The sequence below is a fragment of the Taudactylus pleione genome, unplaced genomic scaffold (assembly GCF_031769625.1).
Source record: "Taudactylus pleione unplaced genomic scaffold, aTauple2 ptg000032l, whole genome shotgun sequence".
In the NCBI taxonomy this organism is placed as follows: domain Eukaryota; kingdom Metazoa; phylum Chordata; class Amphibia; order Anura; family Myobatrachidae; genus Taudactylus; species Taudactylus pleione.
Window position 1 is genome coordinate 26,575,539 of NW_028284434.1, and position 19,162 is coordinate 26,594,700.

General features: G+C 45.0%; 1 protein-coding gene across 1 annotated transcript in view; it reads left to right on the forward strand.

Annotated features, from left to right (window-relative positions):
• The window catches only part of TRRAP (transformation/transcription domain associated protein), a 159,652-nt gene that overhangs the window by 33,826 nt on the left and 106,664 nt on the right, over positions 1 to 19,162 (forward strand). The window contains exons 22-29 of the mRNA XM_088451971.1: positions 478 to 629; positions 3,903 to 4,102; positions 11,352 to 11,569; positions 12,056 to 12,253; positions 12,764 to 13,024; positions 13,325 to 13,486; positions 14,346 to 14,442; positions 16,670 to 16,791. Of these exons, the coding sequence (XP_088308097.1) occupies positions 478 to 629; positions 3,903 to 4,102; positions 11,352 to 11,569; positions 12,056 to 12,253; positions 12,764 to 13,024; positions 13,325 to 13,486; positions 14,346 to 14,442; positions 16,670 to 16,791 (1,410 nt within the window). The remainder of the gene's footprint in view (positions 1 to 477; positions 630 to 3,902; positions 4,103 to 11,351; positions 11,570 to 12,055; positions 12,254 to 12,763; positions 13,025 to 13,324; positions 13,487 to 14,345; positions 14,443 to 16,669; positions 16,792 to 19,162) is intronic.

The following is a 19,162-nucleotide window of genomic DNA, read 5'->3' on the forward strand; positions in this document are numbered from 1 at the left end:
GCCTGCTTCTTAGAGATATAATAGTGAGTGGGGGGGGGGGGGGGGAGATGTACTAAGCCTTGGAGAGTGATAAAGTACCAACTAATCAGCTCCTACCCGGCATTTTTTAATCACAGCCTGTAAAGTGACCGTTAGGGGCTTTTGGTTGGTACTTTATCTCTCTCCGCTTTATCTCTTCCCAAGACTTAGTACATCTCCCCCAGGGAGCTGCAACTGTCCAATTGAATACCTCATTCATATAAATGATAAGTCTTGGATTGAGTGATGCTTTAATCTGTTTAATGTTGACTATTTAGATGTGGGTCGGCATATGTTTAAAGTCTAACTTGTTTGGCTGTGTAAAGATACGTAAAGTTTTGTTGTAGCAAGTTAAAAGAATTTGCTATTAAAACATTCTGATCCTTTAAACAAATTTCCTTGGAGACATGGGCCATGTGTGTTTTTGTAAGGAGTTTAATGACTGTTTGCACTCTTTAGGCCATTGAGACAGCCTTGGATTGTTTAAAAAGCGCAAACACTGAGCCGTACTATCGGAGACAGGCTTGGGAGGTGATCAAATGTTTCCTAGTGGCGATGATGAGCTTGGATGATAATAAACATGCCTTGTACCAGCTCCTGGCACATCCAAAGTAAGCATTGTTTTGTCTGGCGCATATTGGGGCTGATGCTGAGAACACCTGTTTGCTTAATGTAAAATATTTCTTGAGCGCAGTAAAGTCATCTCCTGATATCTGGATAAGATGTGACACATCCTAATATTTAGAATGGTGCAACTGGGAAGAGAAGTGGAGATCTAACATAGGATAAGAAAAGTAAGGATGGGTTACTGTAATTTTAAACAGAGACAGAAACGCACTTACACCAAATAGGATTGGCTTTAATTGCAGGTGACTGAGAGCTGGTGAACAAATATGCTCACGATATCTAGGAGTTGTTGAACAGCAGCGCTCAATCTCAATATAATAAACTACATCTGATAAGAAATTGGATTATAAAACAAAGACTCTTGGATCCACAGATAACCACATGTAGCTAAATTTGCAACAAAGTATGACAATTAAAAGGGTGTTATTTAAAAACACAGTGTTACTTCTCCAATGGAGATGGGTACCTTTTTGATTGTGAAAAAATATTGCACAAACAGGAATAAATAAAAAATAAAAATGAAGAATAAGTTAAAAAAGAGGGGAAGGAAAAAGGGGTGAGTACTCGCATCCCAAAAAATGTTAATTGGTATAAAGTTCTAATGCTGGTATTGTTGCTTCTTGTGTTATCTGCAGTTTAATAAACACTTAAGCGGGCCACACACTAGACCAACTTACATCCAACTAGTTGATTGGTTGGAATGAAAATCTGGTAAGGTATACAATCAGCAATTTGCTCCCAAACACTGGAAAATGGACCAAAACTGTTGTTTGAACAAATAGTTTAGATCAAACATTTAACAAACTTGTCTGAACGACCATTTTCATCTGTTTTCTGGCATTTAGGAGCAAATTGTTGATCATCATTTACTCCTATACCTTACCAGATTTTCATTCCAACCAATCAAGTTGGCTGGTTGGATGAAAGTTGGTCTAGTGTGTGGCCAGCTTTAGATTTTGATGACCATTCCTTACCAAAAAGGGCATTTTTATCAGCAGCTTTGTAGTCCCAAGACCTTCTAACCAGTGCTGAAGAGCAACTGCCCACCAGCCTCACAAGCTATATCCATCAGCATCATCCAGTTCTAGATAGAGGACGACACTCCTCAATAGATTGTCGCCTATCAGCCGCCAGCAGATGCACATCTGGGGACAGTCTGAAGAACTGACTTTTTAAGTACTGCTGAGACATTTTCTATTCAAAATAATGTTTGATTTGGAACAACTTTGTATAAAGTGGTCTGACACCTGTCTGTGAGCCATCAGGGACTTCAATTGTACCCGTAGTGAGAGGATTATCTTCTATAGTAGTAAGAACACACACTGCTGATGGGTGTACAACAGAAAGCCCAAGAAGATCAGCCGCTATTAAGGAGTTAGGTTGCGTTTATTGAGATTGAAAAAACTCAGTGTGAATCTACAAAACCTGGGTTGTCACCAGAAAAGTCTGTAGCATGGCTGGACAGTAGATCGTTTTTGGTTCTGGAGGACTGTCGCCCCTCTAAACCCCCTGACCTGAGTCTAAAAAGGCAGCTATAACTGTCATGATCTTTATGAACGCCCTAGGAGCCGTGGTCAGGCCTGAAACTAAAAATTATGGGACTGAATAGCAAACATGGGGAGGCACTGCTGTACCCCCAAGATTGGAACATCAGTCGCATGTCCTCGATGTCTATGGATCCCATGAACTCCTTTTGTTCAATGCTGTCCACAATGACTTCAACATGGACCGGTCTACTTTGTACAGGGAATTTAGGGATTTTGGGTTCACAAAAGATTGAACCATCTGGTTTTAGGACCAGAGAGAGAAATGTGTGTAAAAGTCCAAATCTTTCTGCTGTTCTGGGTCCGGGCTGACTACTTGCTGAAAGAAGTGGTTTCTTTAGAGCAAAACCTTTTTTATGTCTCCAGGATAGCTGGTTTAAAAAATAACTGCCTGGGCGGGAACTTCAAGGGATGCCTCTCACCCAGGTATCTGTGGTAGAATCGGACTATTGGCTCTAGAACAGAATCATAAGGTTTAACAGTTGAAAGGCGCACCCACCACAGTAGTACACCTATGGGCCACCTGCCCGTCATGCTGACTATGCCCCTAATAGACCTCGCCACTGCTTGCCTTGTAGATGAGAGGGCAAATATGGATTATAAGGAGTTGCTGCTGTAACTTTTCTGGTGGGCTTGCCAAGTGGGAATTCCCACCAGTGGATCAAGGGATGCTACTTTATCCCAGGGCCCAACGCAGCAGCCGTCCAAAGGACAACCCTCATTGCTCTCCTAACGCCAGTCCTGGGCTACCATGGCTGAAAACTCTCACATGATCCTTCTTCCCCAATACTGGACACTCTGCAACTACCTCGTGCAATGGCTGAACTGCAGGTAGAACCTTACCCTCAAATACTACTAGGAGCAGGGAGACACCTTGCTGCCACACCAAACTTTGACAGTTGCCATGTCCCCATCGACCCCAAAGGTGATCCCATGTCTGAAGGACACTGGTGAATATTAACACAGACACTGTAAAAATAATATACCTGCAAAGAAAATCAGCCACAAAACAAACAAACATCCAGCACCACTTCTCAGGTTGCCAATGGGGTATAATGGGGGATGAGCTTAAGCCATTTGCCAAGAAATTTAAAGTGCCCAAGCTCCTAGCAAGCTGCACACTCTAACCTGTGGTAATGCAGTGCCCCCTATTGGATGAACAGAGCAATACATATTTTTTTTCATTTCATATAGCCAATTTATGTTTTGATGATAATGATTATGTGAGCTTGGTGAGAACATTGCAATAAGAGTGATGGACGTGTGTTTATACAATACTACTAGTTCCCTGTTCATGCTATTGACTCTTTTGTGTAGTCCAGTATATTGTATATTAAACCTTTATTACTATATACTTGGAGGATAGTGAAAGTAGCTTTTTTGTGCAAATCTTCATCCCTTTTAAACATCAAAAATGTTTCCCCTTGTAAAGTCATAAAAAGCAATTTGTGTAATAGTCTTTCTCCCTATTTTGCCCACACTCCGATTACATGGAGCCAGTTTACAGAACTACTGGCATCCAGCGCTCACTGTCAATTGCGTCATATATAATGTTTCAGCTTAATAGGTGACAAAATGAAATAGATGAGCTGAATTAGCCCTGTCCCAGATGGGGGGATGTATAGGCTGAGAAGCTTGTTTAAAAGCAGAATATATGGTCTTCAAGCTCTGTTGCTGATGGTTGTTTTTAATTTATTCCCCTCTGTTTTTCAGTTTCACAGAAAAGTCTATCCCCAGTGTCATCATTTCACATCGGTACAAAGCACAGGACACTCCGGCCCGCAAAACCTTTGAGCAGGCCTTAACTGGAGCCTTCATGTCTGCTGTCATCAAGGACCTGAGGCCTAGTGCACTCCCCTTTGTTGCCAGCCTAATCCGCCATTACACTATGGTCGCTGTAGCTCAGCAGTGCGGTGAGTAAAAACATGTGATATGCTTTAGTGACTGCCCTTATTTAGTTCTCCTTGAACCCTTTGCTTTATTGACTACCATAATGGTGTTTTTAATTATTCTCTTATTATACTTTAGTTACATCTATCTCTATAAGCTACTAGTGTACTGGACCCGGTATATACTGGGTCACCTCGGCCCGCCCTTGCCCCACCCCCTCCCTGTCCCTGATGTTTATATATACTTACCTCTTTCCGGTTCAGAGTGGTCCCCGTCCAGATCTGTCCTGTTGCTTGCTGCAGTGGGAGCTGTTGGAGGGGTGGCACGTGCCCCAGCTCCCACTGTGCAAGCATTTTGGAGACTGGACAGACCTTAGGGGGTTATTATATAGCTTCATTATTTGTAAACGTAGTTCTATCTATAACATTGTTTGTATTTTGATATCCGAATTAAACCACACATTCAGTACCTTTCACATTCCTGGTGTTTCTCCTTCATCCACTAGGGGACACTGGAGCTTCATGACAGTGGGGTATAGTCGGTGGGTTGAGTTGAGCCCAACACTTTAAAAATCTAAAAGTGTGACTGGCTCCTCCCCCTCTATGCCCCATCAGCCCCAGTTTTTAGAATGTGCCCGAGTAGAGCCGGTGCACAGGGGGCTGTCTCCAGCCCTTATATTAATTTTTATATGATTTTTGTAAAAGAATCAAGCAAGAGGACAGGCAGACTGTTGGCTGTGACAGTCTGCCTGCAACGTGGGAGCCGCCAGAGAGGGTACCGCCACGGCTACTGCAGCCTGTGTCCGGTCACCCTATGGAGGGGAGGCTGTTCTTTTTCAGTTAAGGAGTCATCAGACTCAGCGGGGCCCGCCACAGCTGACACCGGCATGTGTCCGGGTCCCCACTCTCCCCTCACTGCCCAGCGCTCTGGCCGCAGCAGCTCCGTAAGTATGCACACCTCTCCTGACTAGCAGGAGAGGTAGAAATAATTGCTGGGCTTTTGACAGCGCGCGGCTGTCAGTGCCACGCTGGTGTTTGCTGAAAAACATCGGCGCTGGCTGTTAGGTAGGCGAGCTCTGCTCAGCGGCGGTCCTACCTCTGCGTGCCGGTGCTTGTGTGAAGGCACTGGCGCGTAAATCAGAGCGGCTTGCGGCGGTCGTGCCGCTGGCCCCCGCAGTGTAGCGCGGCTGTGAAGAGAAGTATAAGCCGCGCGCATATAATAGCGGCAGCCATTATAGATAGGGGGTGGAGCTTATAGTCCCTCCTCCTCTTCCTCCTTCACTACCTTGGCTAGTTTGGCGCGCTCTGAATAAGGGAGTGGCGCCTCAGTATAGTTAAGCTGTGTCCTGATAACGGGGGGCTCCCTGGAGGCACTGAGAGACAGCTTCTGCTGCAAGGGGTCTGTAATTACAGTAAGGTAGCTTTGACTACCCTATCTTTTCTAATTGAGTAGCATTATTATTGAAATTCTGCTCCTCCCTATATTGTTCTGTCTGCTCCCAATACTTGAGTAGCATTATTATTGAAATTCTGCTTCTCCCTATACTCCTTCTGCATTACTGAGCTGTATGTGGTGTCTGTCTGTGAGTAAATGACTTCCAGAACAGATAAAGCTGCTTCACAAAAACTGTTTGCCTGCACTAAGTGCAGGAAAAAATGTACCCATGCTCGCTCCGAAGGGTCTTCCCTGTGCGAGACGTGTGAAGCAGAGAGTGCTAACACGCAGTCTGTCACTCCCTCCTTAATAAATAGTTTGGCAGGGGTCTGGGCGGATCTTTTTTCTGAATTAGCCGCTCGGAAGGCTGCCAGAGATTTACCTAGCACATCTCACCCTTCTTTTCTTGCACCAGAACCAGCGTGGGGTCAGAATTTAGTCTGCTCGATGAATAGCCTTGCTCAGGTTATGGGCTCTGCGTCTAAAGCTCCTGAGGCTACGGTAAGTCGCCCATCTAAGAAGAGAGCTCTTCCGGCGGTTCTCCAGTCAGATGAGGATTCTGCAGCGGATCACTCGTCTCAGGAGGAGGAAGGGGAGATGCTGGACGAATCAGATGTAGAGACTTACTCACAAGAACCTGAGGCAATGCAAGGTATTGATGCACTCATCCTAGCGGTGAGGGAAGTTCTTAAGATTTCTGGCCCAGAAGCTCCAGAATCGTTAGAAGACTCCTTATTTGCCAGATCACAGTAGATTGCTGTCACATTCCCTGTTTCTCTCCAGTTGGATGAACAGATGACGGCAGCCTGGCAGAATCCGGACCGTAAATTCCAGATTCCTAGGCGTTTTTTCTCTCTTTACCCGTTTCCAGGGGAAAATAGAAAAAGGTGGGAAACCCCGCCACCTGCGGATTCTTTGGTTTCTCGGTTGTCAAAGAAGACCACGTTACCTGTTCCAGGAGCTACTACGTTGAAGGAAACCTCAGAGCGGAGATTAGAAACCACTTTGAAATCTATTTATACGGCTGCAGGTGCACTTCTCCGGCCGGCCTTGGTAGGCTCTTGGGTCAACAAGGCTGTGGAAAAATGGGTGGAACAATTGACTGAGGGTCTTAAATCCAACTCTCCGCGGGCAGATCTGATTACCTTGGCAGAACATATTCAGGAGTCTGCAGTATACTTAGGAGACGCCTCCAGAGATATCGGCGGTCTCTGCTCGCCGGGCACTTTGGCTTCGTGCCTGGCAAGCGGATGCTGAGTTAAAAAGAGCGGTTGAAGCTCTTCCTTTCACAGGCGATATTTTATTCGGTCTGGAGCTGGACAAGTGGATCTCGCTGGCCACTGGAGGTAAGAGTACTTTTCTACCTTCATAAGCACCTCCTCCGCGTCGATCGTTTAGGGGACATTCCTTTCGTTTCTTTCGAGCATCTGCGAGATTTCAGGGACGACCGAGAGGTTCGTCTTCAGCGGGGCGAGGAGGCCATGCTAGAGGACGTCAAGCGACTAATGCCTGCTGTCCAGATCCTAAGCCAGCAGACAAGACTGTGGCATGACGGGCTTCCATCCCATCTCGGAAATCCGAAGGTGGGGGCTCGTCTCCAGCGTTTCTCGGAGGTTTGGAGACGGACTTCTCCAGACACTTGGGTTCTGAATCTGGTATCTCAGGGATACAAGATCGAGTTCGCCTTCACTCCTCCTGTGCGTTATTTTACAACAGGTTTTCCCGTCGATCCCTTGAAGCAGCTAATTTTGCGTCAAGCGATCAACAAACTTTTGCTGGCCGAGGTTCTTGTTGCCACTGCACAAAGACAACAAGGGTTTTGCTCAAACCTTTTTGTGGTTCCGAAACCGGATGGGTCAGTCAGACCCATTCTGAATCTGAAATCCTTGAACCAGTATCTTTCATTTCACAGGTTCAAGATGGAGTCTCTCCATTCTGTCATTGCGGGACTAGAGGCAGGAGAGTTTCTGGTGTCGATAGACATCAAAGACGCCTATCTGCATGTTCCGATTTGGGTTCCTCACCAGGCTTTCCTCAGATTTGCCATCAGGGAAGCTCATTACCAGTTTCAGGCCCTGCCGTTTGGTCTCTCGTCAGCTCCCAGGGTATTCACCAAAGTGATGGCCGTCATGGTGTCTCACTTGCGCTCTCGGGGGTGATGATAGTTCCGTACCTGGACGACTTACTCATCAAGGCTCCGACGGCAGAAGTCCTTTTACACCAAGTGTCCCTTACACATCAGATTCTCATTCAACACGGATGGATTGTGAACTTCCAGAAGTCTCAGTTGATGCCGTTGCAGAGACTTCAGTTCCTAGGAATGATTCTACACACTGTTCTGCTTCGTATATTCCTGCCACGGGACAAGGCCATAGCCATACAGGAGCTGGTTTGTTTGGTGCTCAGACCCAGGAAAGTGTCTGTGCATCTTTGCGTCCGTCTCCTGGGAAAGATGGTGGCTTCTTTCGAGGCCATCCAATACGGCAGATTTCACTCCAGAATTTTTCAACTGGATCTTCTGTCTCAATGGTCCGGGTCCCACCTACAGATGCATCGGCTGGTGCATCTGTCTCCCCGGACCCGCATATTCTTGCTCTGGTGGCTTCGGACGGAGCATCTGTTAGCGGATCGGCGCTTCGGAATTTGGAATTGGACCTTGGTCACCACGGACGCCAGCCTCCGCGGATGGGGAGCTGTGGTTCTGGACAATCACTTCCAGGGGCGTTGGTCTCAGCAGGAATCCCTCTTACCAATCAACGTTCTCGAACTGCGGGCAGTCTACAGAGCCTTGATACAGGCTGCTCCTCTGTTACGAGGACTTCCGGTTCGTATACAATCCGACAACGCCACATAAATCGCCAAGGAGGAACCCGCAGTCGTCTGGCAATGAGAGAAGCCAGTCGCATCCTTCTGTGGGCAGAAAAACACGTAGAGATCATCTCCGCAGTATTTATTCCGGGAGTCGACAACTGGGAAGCGGACTACCTCAGTTGTCAGGATCTTCATCCCGGGGAGTGGTCCCTTCATCCCGAGGTCTTCCGTCAACTCGTTTGCAGATGGGGGAAACCTCAGATAGATCTGATGGCATCACGGATGAATCATCAACTACCCCTTTACTGCTCCAGGACCATGGATCCGGCAGCGGTGGGAGCAGATGCTTTACTGATCCCTTGGCCGTACAGCCTTGTGTACCTGTTCCCACCGTTTCCGCTTCTCCCTCGGATTCTCAAGCGGATCAAACGAGAGTCGTCCACCGTCCTCCTAGTGGCTCCGGATTGGCCTCGTCGGGTTTGGTACTCCGATCTAGTATTCCTTCTGGCAAACGAACCTTGGCCTCTTCCGCTACGATCGGACCTTCTACACCAGGGTCCATGTGTGTACCCGGATTTATGGCGGCTTCGTTTGACGGCGTGGCTATTGAGACCGCCATCCTAAAAAGCCATGGTGTTCCTAGGTCGGTCATTCCTACCATGCTTAGGGCTAGAAAACCGGTAACATCAGCGCATTATCATCGCATTTGGAGGACTTATATCTCCTGGTGTGAAGGTTGTGGATCTTCCACTTCCTCTTTTCATGTACCGCGTCTTCTTCTTTTTCTTCAAAAAGGTCTTGATGCGGGCCTACGCTTGGGATCGCTTAAAGTGCACTTAATATTTTTTTCCAGCGTCGCCTAGCTCTGATTCCGGAGGCTCAGACCTTTCAAGGTGTACTTAGAATTCAGCCCCCCTTTGTGCCACCCACGTCTCCTTGGGACCTGAATCTTGTTTTATCTTTTCTTCAGTCATCCACCTTTGAGCTTTTGCAGGATGTGGAATTGAAGTATTTGACTTGGAAGATGATCCTTTTATTGGCCCTGGCTTCGGCCAGACGAGTGTCTGAACTTGGAGGTTTGTCCTGCCGTTCCCCTTACTTGATTTTTCACACGGATCGGGTGGAACTTCGTACCAGCCCTTCCTTTTTGCCCAAGGTGGTCTCGGAGTTTCATCTGAATCAACCGATTGTAGTGCCAGCGTTGTCGGACTCTTCCGGGGATTCTCACTCCTTGGATGTGGTTCGGGCACTTCGCATTTATGTGTCCCGTACTGAAGGACTACGGAAATCAGAGGCTCTGTTCGTCCTTTATGATGCCAATCGGCGTGGCTGGCCTGCGTCTAAGCAGACCTTGGCCAGGTGGATTCGTCTGACTATTCGTCAGGCATATGTTGCTTCTGCTCGACCACCGCCGGTATCCATTTCGGCGCATTGTACGCGCTCTGTGGGTACCTCTTGGGCGGCACGTAGAGGTGTCTCAGCTTCACAGCTTTGTAGAGCAGCTACGTGGTCTTCGGTTCATACTTTTGTACGTTTCTACAGATTTGACACTTTTGCGGCTTCTGCTTCAAGTTTTGGTCACCGTGTCTTGCAGGGCGTTCAGCACTTTCCCCCCCAGGAGGGTAGCTTTGGGACTTCACTGTCATGAAGCTCCAGTGTCCCCTAGTGGATGAAGGAGAAAACAGGATTTTGGTATTTACCGTTAAATCCATTTCTCCGATTCCACAGGGGACACTGGACGCCCATCCAGTGCTTCTTGCCTGTTTATCAGTTACTTGTTCTGCTTCCGTTCTGTTGCAGTTTGGTCTGTTCTGGTTGTGTGACTGTTCATCCCTGCAGCCTGCTGTGTTCTTGCAGTGTGTCAGTATGTTGGATTGTTTCTTTTTCTGTTCTCCTTCTCTGTTCTTCAGTCTGTTCTCCGTCTCCTCTCGGGCTCAGTTCTTTAAAACTGGGACTGATGGTGCATAGAGGGGGAGGAGCCAGTCACACTTTTAGATTTTTAAAGTGCCGGGCTCAACTCAACCCACCGTCTATACCCCACTGTCATGAAGCTCCAGTGTCCCCTGTGGAATCGGAGAAATGGATTTAACGGTAAGTATCAAAATCCTGTTTTCGATCTCAGAAATCTCTACAGTATTAGACTGTTTCTCACTCTGGAGGGCAACTAAGACCCTCATACTGGGCATCTCTTGATTGGACTACTGTTAACCTCCTATCTGGCTTCCTTGTCTCTCATCTCTTTGCATTCCAATCAGTCCTCAATGCTGTTGCCCGGCTCATCTTCCTCTCCAAACTTGCTACATCTGCCTCCCTTCTCCTACAAGTCCTACACTGGCTTCTCTTCCGAACCGAATTCAAACTCCTCACACTCACCTACAAAGCCCTCACCCAATCTTCTACTATTTACATCTCTGACCTTATCTCCCTTCGCACTCCTGTCTGCCCACTTTGTTCCACAAATGAATGACGCCTCTCCCCCCAACTGATTACGTCCTCCCACTCCCGCCTCCAAGATTTTGCCCATACTGATCCCTGCCACTGGAACTCTCTCACTTTCTGACTTTCCACCTCTCTACAAAACTTCAAACGAGCTCTCAAAGACCTACTTCTATATCAAAGCCTTCCAGACAATCCCAAGGCTGCTTAGCAGTGTCTGCTACCCAGAACACCCAAACTGAAAGTGTTTTTCCCTAGGCTATATAAGGCAATGGTATACATTCTAAACTTCTAACGTCTAAACTTGATCACACAGAAGGGCCATCTTGATGTGCCAACTATTTTTTGGCCTAATATATTTAAAGGTGACCAGTCCTTTAACTTTCTATTAAATGTGGCAAGATAATGTTGCCATATTAGAATAGCATCACATAAAATTTAATCCACAAACCTATCTTGTTTAAAAAGACAAAAAATGGTTCTGTCTTATGGAAAATCTGTAAAATAACTAGCTTAACCAATTTTACCCCCTTGCATTGAATTATTACTTGTTGTTTTGCCTTTTGTGAATATGATTCTCTTGTTCCCTAGGACCATTCCTCTTGCAGTGCTATCAAGTTGGCAGCCAGCCCAGCACGGCCATGTTTCACAGTGAGGAGAATGGGTCAAAGGGCATGGATCCGCTTGTACTGATTGACGCCATAGCGATTTGCATGGCCTATGAAGAGAAGGAGCTGTGCAAGATAGGAGAAGTTGCTTTGGCTGTGATATTTGATGTTGCCAGCATTATCCTTGGATCAAAAGAAAGGGTAACTGCACCCTTGCATGTTTGATCTGTAACCACTCTTGTCCAATGGCTTGGCCAAGACGAGATTGATATGATATGACCACCTCTTTCGGAAAGATTCCAAATTCTTGACATTCAAAGCGTTGTTGTTGTTCCTCTTCTTCCTCTTCTCCTTCTTTCTCTTCTCCTTCCTCTTCTTCTTCCTCTACCACCTCCTCCCCCCTCCTCCTCTTCCTCATAATTTTACCTGTATTTAGTAGGCTAATTGTCATCTTTTAGCTTTTATAAATAAAAATAAGCTGCAAAATATTGTCAACTTCTGTCTATTACCATCCTCCCCCCCCCAGAAAAAATGTACAAATGTTGTATTTGAACATATTTTTCATTCTAGATAAAAACTCTCAGTAGATGGAGCAGTGTGTTAAATACAAAAATAATTTTGGGTGATTTTATTAAATTGTCCGTCACAATGGAATATTAAAGTACAGTACCTATTTTTTATTTTCAGGCTTGCCAGCTTCCTTTGTTTTCTTACATTGTGGAGCGTCTATGTGCCTGCTGCTACGAGCAAGCTTGGTATGCAAAGCTCGGCGGAGTGGTCTCAATTAAGTTCCTGATGGAACGCCTTCCTCTGATTTGGGTGCTTCAGAATCAACAAACCTTTCTAAAAGCCCTTCTGTTCGTCATGATGGACTTGACCGGAGAGGTATTTAATGTGTGCCAGTTGTACAGACCCGCAGCGCACTCAGGGCATTGCGATCTTTCTGTATAGGGACTGCATGCAGAGACAACAGTTGTTACAGAACAGTCGTTAAACATTTTGTATGAATCAGTCTCAATTTGCATGATGTTATCTGTAGGCAATGTTACGTTGTGAATACATTACTCATTGTGTTAAGGTTCCTTCTTATCCCTCTCTCTTACTGTGCTGGAGTTTCTGCTTTACATTGATTTGGCTTCCAAGGTGACTGCTTGCCGCTGTTGCATAATCTTAACACAAGTGTAGGAATCGCTGGCTTTGTGCTGTATGCATGTATATGCTCACACAACGCACCTTAATTGGTCCAGAGTTATTTTAGGGGATGCTGCCTTTTTGTATCGGCACTTTTCTGCTGTAAAAACAGTTTCTCTGCAAAATAACTTTGTCCAAGTGAGGTTGTGTGAGTCCTAGTGATGGTCCCTTTGTTATGAAATAATATGCCCTACTACTTGCTAGGTTTCAAATGGAGCTGTTGCCATGGCAAAGACAACTCTGGAGCAGCTGTTAATCCGTTGTGCAACACCGCTGAAAGATGAAGAGAAAACGGAGGACATCACAAATGCGCAGGATAAATCCTTCCACCTGGTGACACACGATCTTGTACGTGAAGTGACCTCACCGAACCCTACCGTAAGGAAGCAAGCCATGCATTCTCTGCAAGTCCTGGCACAAGTTACTGGCAAAGGCGTCACCATGATAATGGAACCCCATAAAGAGGTAAAGAGGTGTTTTCACCATGATTATTGAAAGTTTAGGGCAACTTCTGGCTATCAGTAGCTGAGAACCACACTTTGCTTTTATTGGGTTAGCTAATCTTACCTGGTGCCTTCATCTGGCATACTCTCTTCATATGAATAACTGATTTGTATGGTTCCAGTATAGCTTGCCATGAAGCAGGCTGTTTTTGCCTTAAGATTTCTCTCTGATACTAAAGAATATTTGGAGATCCAAAAAATCACTAGTGTAATTATGTTGCTTTATAGCCACCATAACGGCCTGTCTTTATTGTCTTTCTAGGTTTTGCAAGACATGGTCCCTCCAAAGAAACACCTCCTGCGACACCAGCCAGCTAATGCCCAGATCGGGCTGATGGAAGGAAACACCTTTTGCACGACACTGCAGCCCAGGCTCTTCACCATGGACCTCAATGTTGTGGAGCACAAAGTCTTTTACTCCGAGGTATCTCTCTCTATTGCTTTGTTTTTATCAGTTGGTCTGTAATCTGTCCTTTCTAGGCTATTTCATTCAATGGGATTTATGCTAAAATCTTGTCTGTTCTTAAAGACCATATTGATCCGTAATCTGCAGAAGGTAGCTTAAGGTGCCAATTTTGTGACCGTTTCAATAGTCTCGTTTTGGATAATGAAAGTTGACGTTTTGCTAGCAAATGTAAAAAAAACTATGTCCTCTGGGTTTGTCTTACAAACAGTGAGTGGGTATCTGGATGGAAGATCTAGAGTGTCTACATAGACCGTCAATAGGTCAACACGCAAATGGTTGACCAGGTCAAAATGTTGACTCATGGTTTTTCATGTTTCTTCATTATTGTTAGGGTTAGGCACCAGGGGAAGAAGGGTTATGCACTAGAGGGAGGGTTAAAAAAAGTGTTGGCCTTCTCTGTGGTGACCATTTGGTGGCAACCTGTTGACCATGTCAACCATTAGAACAGGTTGGCATTTCACACTGTCTACCTATTGAACGTCAACCATCTGGTGTCGACCTACTGACTGTCTATCTAGACACTGTAGATCCTTATATCCACACCCCCGTGAGTGATCTATTGGATAATGCACAAAACGGAGTAAATGTGAAAGCTGTCGCTCACTGAGTAGTTTTTGTGTCTTCTGAAAAGTGTAAAACTGTGAACAGTTATACAGGTTATGAATTGCGCAATTTGTCTTATCCTTAAAAGGAGAGTATAATTCTGTCCATGTTTTGGTAAAAGCTTACAAAGTGGTTCCAGTATTACCATGTTTGTCAGTGTATACATTGCGCCCACATTTGGCACTACACAAACCACTTTCTCTTCATCTCACAGCTCCTAAACCTGTGTGAGGCTGAAGACGCGACACTTATGAAGCTGCCGTGCTATAAGAGCCTGTCTTCCCTTGTACCGCTGCGCATTGCTGCTTTAAGTAAGTCATTTGCTTTCTAAATCCTGCTGCCTGCATCTCCATTGTGCATTGTACTGATAGTAGCCTGGTTTAATAATGCTAAGGGGTAAATTTACTAAAGTGAGAGTATTTAGAAGTGAGTTTTAAAAGTGATGTTGCCCATAGCAACCAATCAGATTCTACTTAACATTTAACTAGCACCCTCTAGAACAGTGTTGGCTAACCTTGACACTCCAGCTGTTATGGAACTACATAACCCAGCATGCACTGCTACAGTTTTGCTGTTAAGGCATGCTAAAACTGTGGCAGGGCATGCTGGGATATATAGTTCCACAACAGCTGGAGTGCCAAGGTTAGCCAACACTGCTCAAGAAGATAGCTAAAATCTGATTGGTTGTTCTGGGTAACATCACTTTTAAAACTCACTTCTAAAAACTCTAATTTTAGTAAATTTACCCTTAAGTGTCAACTGATGTAGGGGAACATAATATTTGTTAAGTGCGGTGGCTATTAAAGGTATTCGTTATGTCTAACCTATAATTTTCTTACATCATGGAATAAAACTGTATTTAAGCCTATTGCACAATGAAAGGTTTTTACTTAATTAGAAATAAAACAAATTTATTACATCAGTACTTTTTTTTTTTAATACAGTTTTGGTAATTTAGTCCTTTCTAATGTGGCATTTGCTGTTGGCCATTGTCTTGCTGGAATTGACATTTTCTGCCAGATTCTAGGGGGTATATTTATTAAAGTGCAGCTTTTTAGAAGTGGTGTTATGGCCCACAGCACACCCCCTGAAACTTGCCGCTCGCAACCACCTGCAGCCGCCCACTTACAGTGCACAAGTGTGTGGTCCGGGATGGGGGGTGGCAAGAGTACACACTAGAAGATCTGTCGTCCAATCCCACAGATCGGGCCGATATATCTGGCACATTGTCTAGTGTGTACCCCACTGTTTTTGCTCCGCGGGTCGTTACTTGGCCTGCATTCACGGGCTAATGGAACGTCCCAGCTGCCGATGCCGGCAAGGTCAATGGGGACAGTGACCGATGTATAGAGCGGTCGTTCACTGAAACGTACAGTGGGCATGAACCAGCAAGGGACGCAACTGCGAATGCAATAGCGATTCCGCACGTAGTTCAACTACGAGAGTATGCTAATCCATTGTGATCGCTATGCAATCTCAGCACTGCATAAGGACGCCCACTTTACCTTACACACATTCGTAATGTTTAGCAAGTCTGCAAAACCATCTGTACAATCGAGTACCATCGCAGCCTCATGCACACTTGCACAAGCCCTGACCTTGCTCAGAAATTGCTTATTTCCACGCACGCTATCAACTCTCAGGATGCGTAGGGCATCACAGTGGTTCATTTATGCACGGCCCTGCAACGGCGTTGAAACGCACTGGCACGCCTGTGTTCGTCCGACCACCGCCCGTTACCACTCACGAACGGCACTTCCTGTCAATCACTCTGCGATGGGTCTGTGTAGCCACTGTGATCACAGTGGCTGGTTTCTGCAGCATGTAATATACATGCTGCAGAAACCAAGAGGCTGGAGAACGCAACAATTGGCCGATATGAGTGCATATTAGCAACTGCGTTCCTTGCTGAATCAGGCCCAGTGTCCGATATTTCGCCCATCGGGCATCGCATTGGCAGGTCGCTTAGTGTACCCAGCCATAACCCCGCCCCCTGCTATACAATGCCTGTGATCTTGGCCCTGTATAGCAGGGGAGGCATGGCAATGGGATGTAGAGGGGGAGGAGCAAGCTTTCAATATATGCACTGGTGATCATATTACATTTACTAATATTTAGGGATTATTTTTTTGGAGGGGGGGTTGGGGGACGTTTCTCTCTTCGGTCTTTTGCAGCTTGGTTAGAAAATTGACTACACAGTGGGAGTATTCTTAAAGGGAGGACCTGACCGTGCTAATGGAGTCTTTATAGCTCCATAATACCAGGGTCCCCGAATTAAGAGAAAAGGTTTTAGTAACATTTTACATTTTGTCTTGTTTTCAATTATATACATTAATTTTAGGTTACATTTTGATCAATGTTAAGAATTTTCAAATTAAATATATATGTGCCAATGACGTAAGGAAATTAAATTTGAGGATAAAATGTCAGAAAGGGCTAATACTTTTTGCAGCAACTGTCTATGGTTCTGAATTTACTATGATCACTAGTTGAATGGATTTCCCAGCTCTGAGCTAACTTTGGATCTCGCCTGTACAGATGCCTTAGCAGCTTGCAATTATTTGCCACAGTCGAGAGAGAAAATCATAGCGGCACTCTTCAAAGCCCTAAACTCCACAAACAATGAGCTACAAGAGGCTGGAGAAGCCTGTATGAGGAAGGTGAGCCCAGCAGGAACATGTTTTTGTTTTGCATATTACACTGAGACATCTACTTGTTGTTTAATAGATTCTTTGATTGTACACATGTTCAAGGGCTGTAGAGCCTAATTGTGTTGTATCTAATTATCCTGTGAAGTGGTGGCTACACATACAGGGTATACTAAACGCTGCAGAAAATAGTAGTTATGGTTATTTGGAGTAGAGATATGACCTATACTGAAGATTAACAGTGAGTCTGCAACAATAGCACTCTCAGGTTGTCATGGCGATCCCTGATTCTAGGTATTAAGTGAATAATGCAGTCCGGCTGGGGTGAGCAAAATCTATTAAATGCAGAAGCTATAGATAAATAGTTGGCGTCATCTAATAATGACCTATAGTCCTCCCAAACCTATGGGGTTCTTAACTGGCTTTGTCCACGAGACTGATTTTGTAACCAGTTCGGTTTTCTATTATTGTCAGTTACAAAATGGTTTTATTCATTTGAAATTAGTTTCACCCTGTTAGTGTCTTTACCATAGAACATACAAGCAGTTATGTGCCTTTTGTAATGTTAGTCTGCTGTGTTCATACTCTCTGGTAGTACTGGACCACAGCCACCTCAATCATCATTGAGACTAAAGGGGTCTATGGACAAAGCCTTGGATGGAGATAAAGTACCAGCCAATCAGCTCCTAACCTCAGCCTGTAAAGTGATAGTTAGGAGCTGATCGGTTGGTACTTTATCACCATCCACTGTATCTCTCTCCAAAGCTTAGTACATAGGCCCCAAAGTTCTTTAAGAAATAGTTTCTTCACTGCAGTCCTCAGACCCCCCTAAGCTGACTGTTTAAAGGTCGATATTCAGAAGGTCGACTGGTCCTGAATGTCAACAGCAAAAAGGTCAACAGGGTCAATAGGTCGACCATCATTCTATAGACCTGTATTTAAGTCAACGTTAAATTGTCGACAGTCAAAATGGCGACATTTAACATATCGACACTAAATTTACTACACATTTTTTGTTATTTTAGCCTAACCATCATGATAAAAAAGTGTCAACATTTTTTTGTCGACATGTAAAATGTCAACATTTTGACTGTTGACCATTTAACCCTGTTGACCTAAATGCACATCTGCAGAATGATGGTCAACCTAATGACCATGTCAACCTTTTTATTGTCGACCAAACAGCTGTATCCATTATATATCGAAGATTTTCCTACGTGGAAAGATATGGAATTATGATTGGTCATGACATTCCAGTTTAAGGTCTAATATATTATCTGGAACAGTTAGGAAGAACGTTTTGGCAGCCCATTCTCCCAGAGGTGTCACCTATGACAAATAGGCCTGTAAGCTATACATTTCTTGTGCTGATACGGGAGGGTTCTCCATGCATTGGTAGTAACATTATACTGGTGCTTCCTACATCCCTATGAAGGATAAGCAAAGACTGAATTGTTCTTTATTTAGAAATAAACAATGTAGGGTGAAATATGTTCTTTAGACATAACAGTTGTTTAGGTGTCGCAGTACACATATAGTGTAGTATGTATAACAATAATACATGTTCCTATAGTTCCTGCAGTGCATTGGTTGAATGAGAAATTGTCTGTTTGAGGTGGTTTTACAGCTTTGCCTTCAGGTTCCGTGTACCATCAGTAACCTATCATTGCTGCCCACTCTTGCTGGTGCTGCTTGGTCACTAGACACTAACACACTGTAAGTACCAGCTTCACACCTCCATGAGAGAGAGTAGTCACTGTCACCATCAGGCTCTCCCAGTGTCGCCTTGCAGCGATTACTTCTGGGTGGTGTGTTTTAACTTTGGCTGCTTCCTTCTGGCGGCATACTTTAGATCAGTACTCAAGAGTAACGGGCATAGCGTGACAGCAGGAGGCCGGGTTCAGCACTTGACAGCCAGGGGCTGGTTTGAGTAGAAGCTCTTATTTGTCGGTCACCAGAATTCAGCAGATATAGGCATCTTGCTGGAAATAGTACAGTGTCTTTAGGAAGAATAGTGTTAATTGTTCACTGCTAGACAGATTAGTCATTTATCCGCTTAGACATTATAGCGCCAGACCTTAAACTAAAACATGTTCAGCAGCATGTGCTGGGGGGGTGGTGGAGACCTGGCTACAATCATTGTTTAGAAGTACACCCTGGGCCTGATGCAGTCTTGCTCCCAAGTGGGGCATAACTGCTTTTGCATTACATACATTGAATTTAATTTGCCCTTATTCAGAGTTGAGCTTATCTCTGCAAGTGAGCCATCCCTCTCTGTGCAGCCTATACTTGGTGCAAATGATATGCCTGGAAGGAGGCATCCAACTCTGCACAGCCCGTCGTCTACACGCCCTCTCTATGAGCTGTAACTATACGTGAGAGC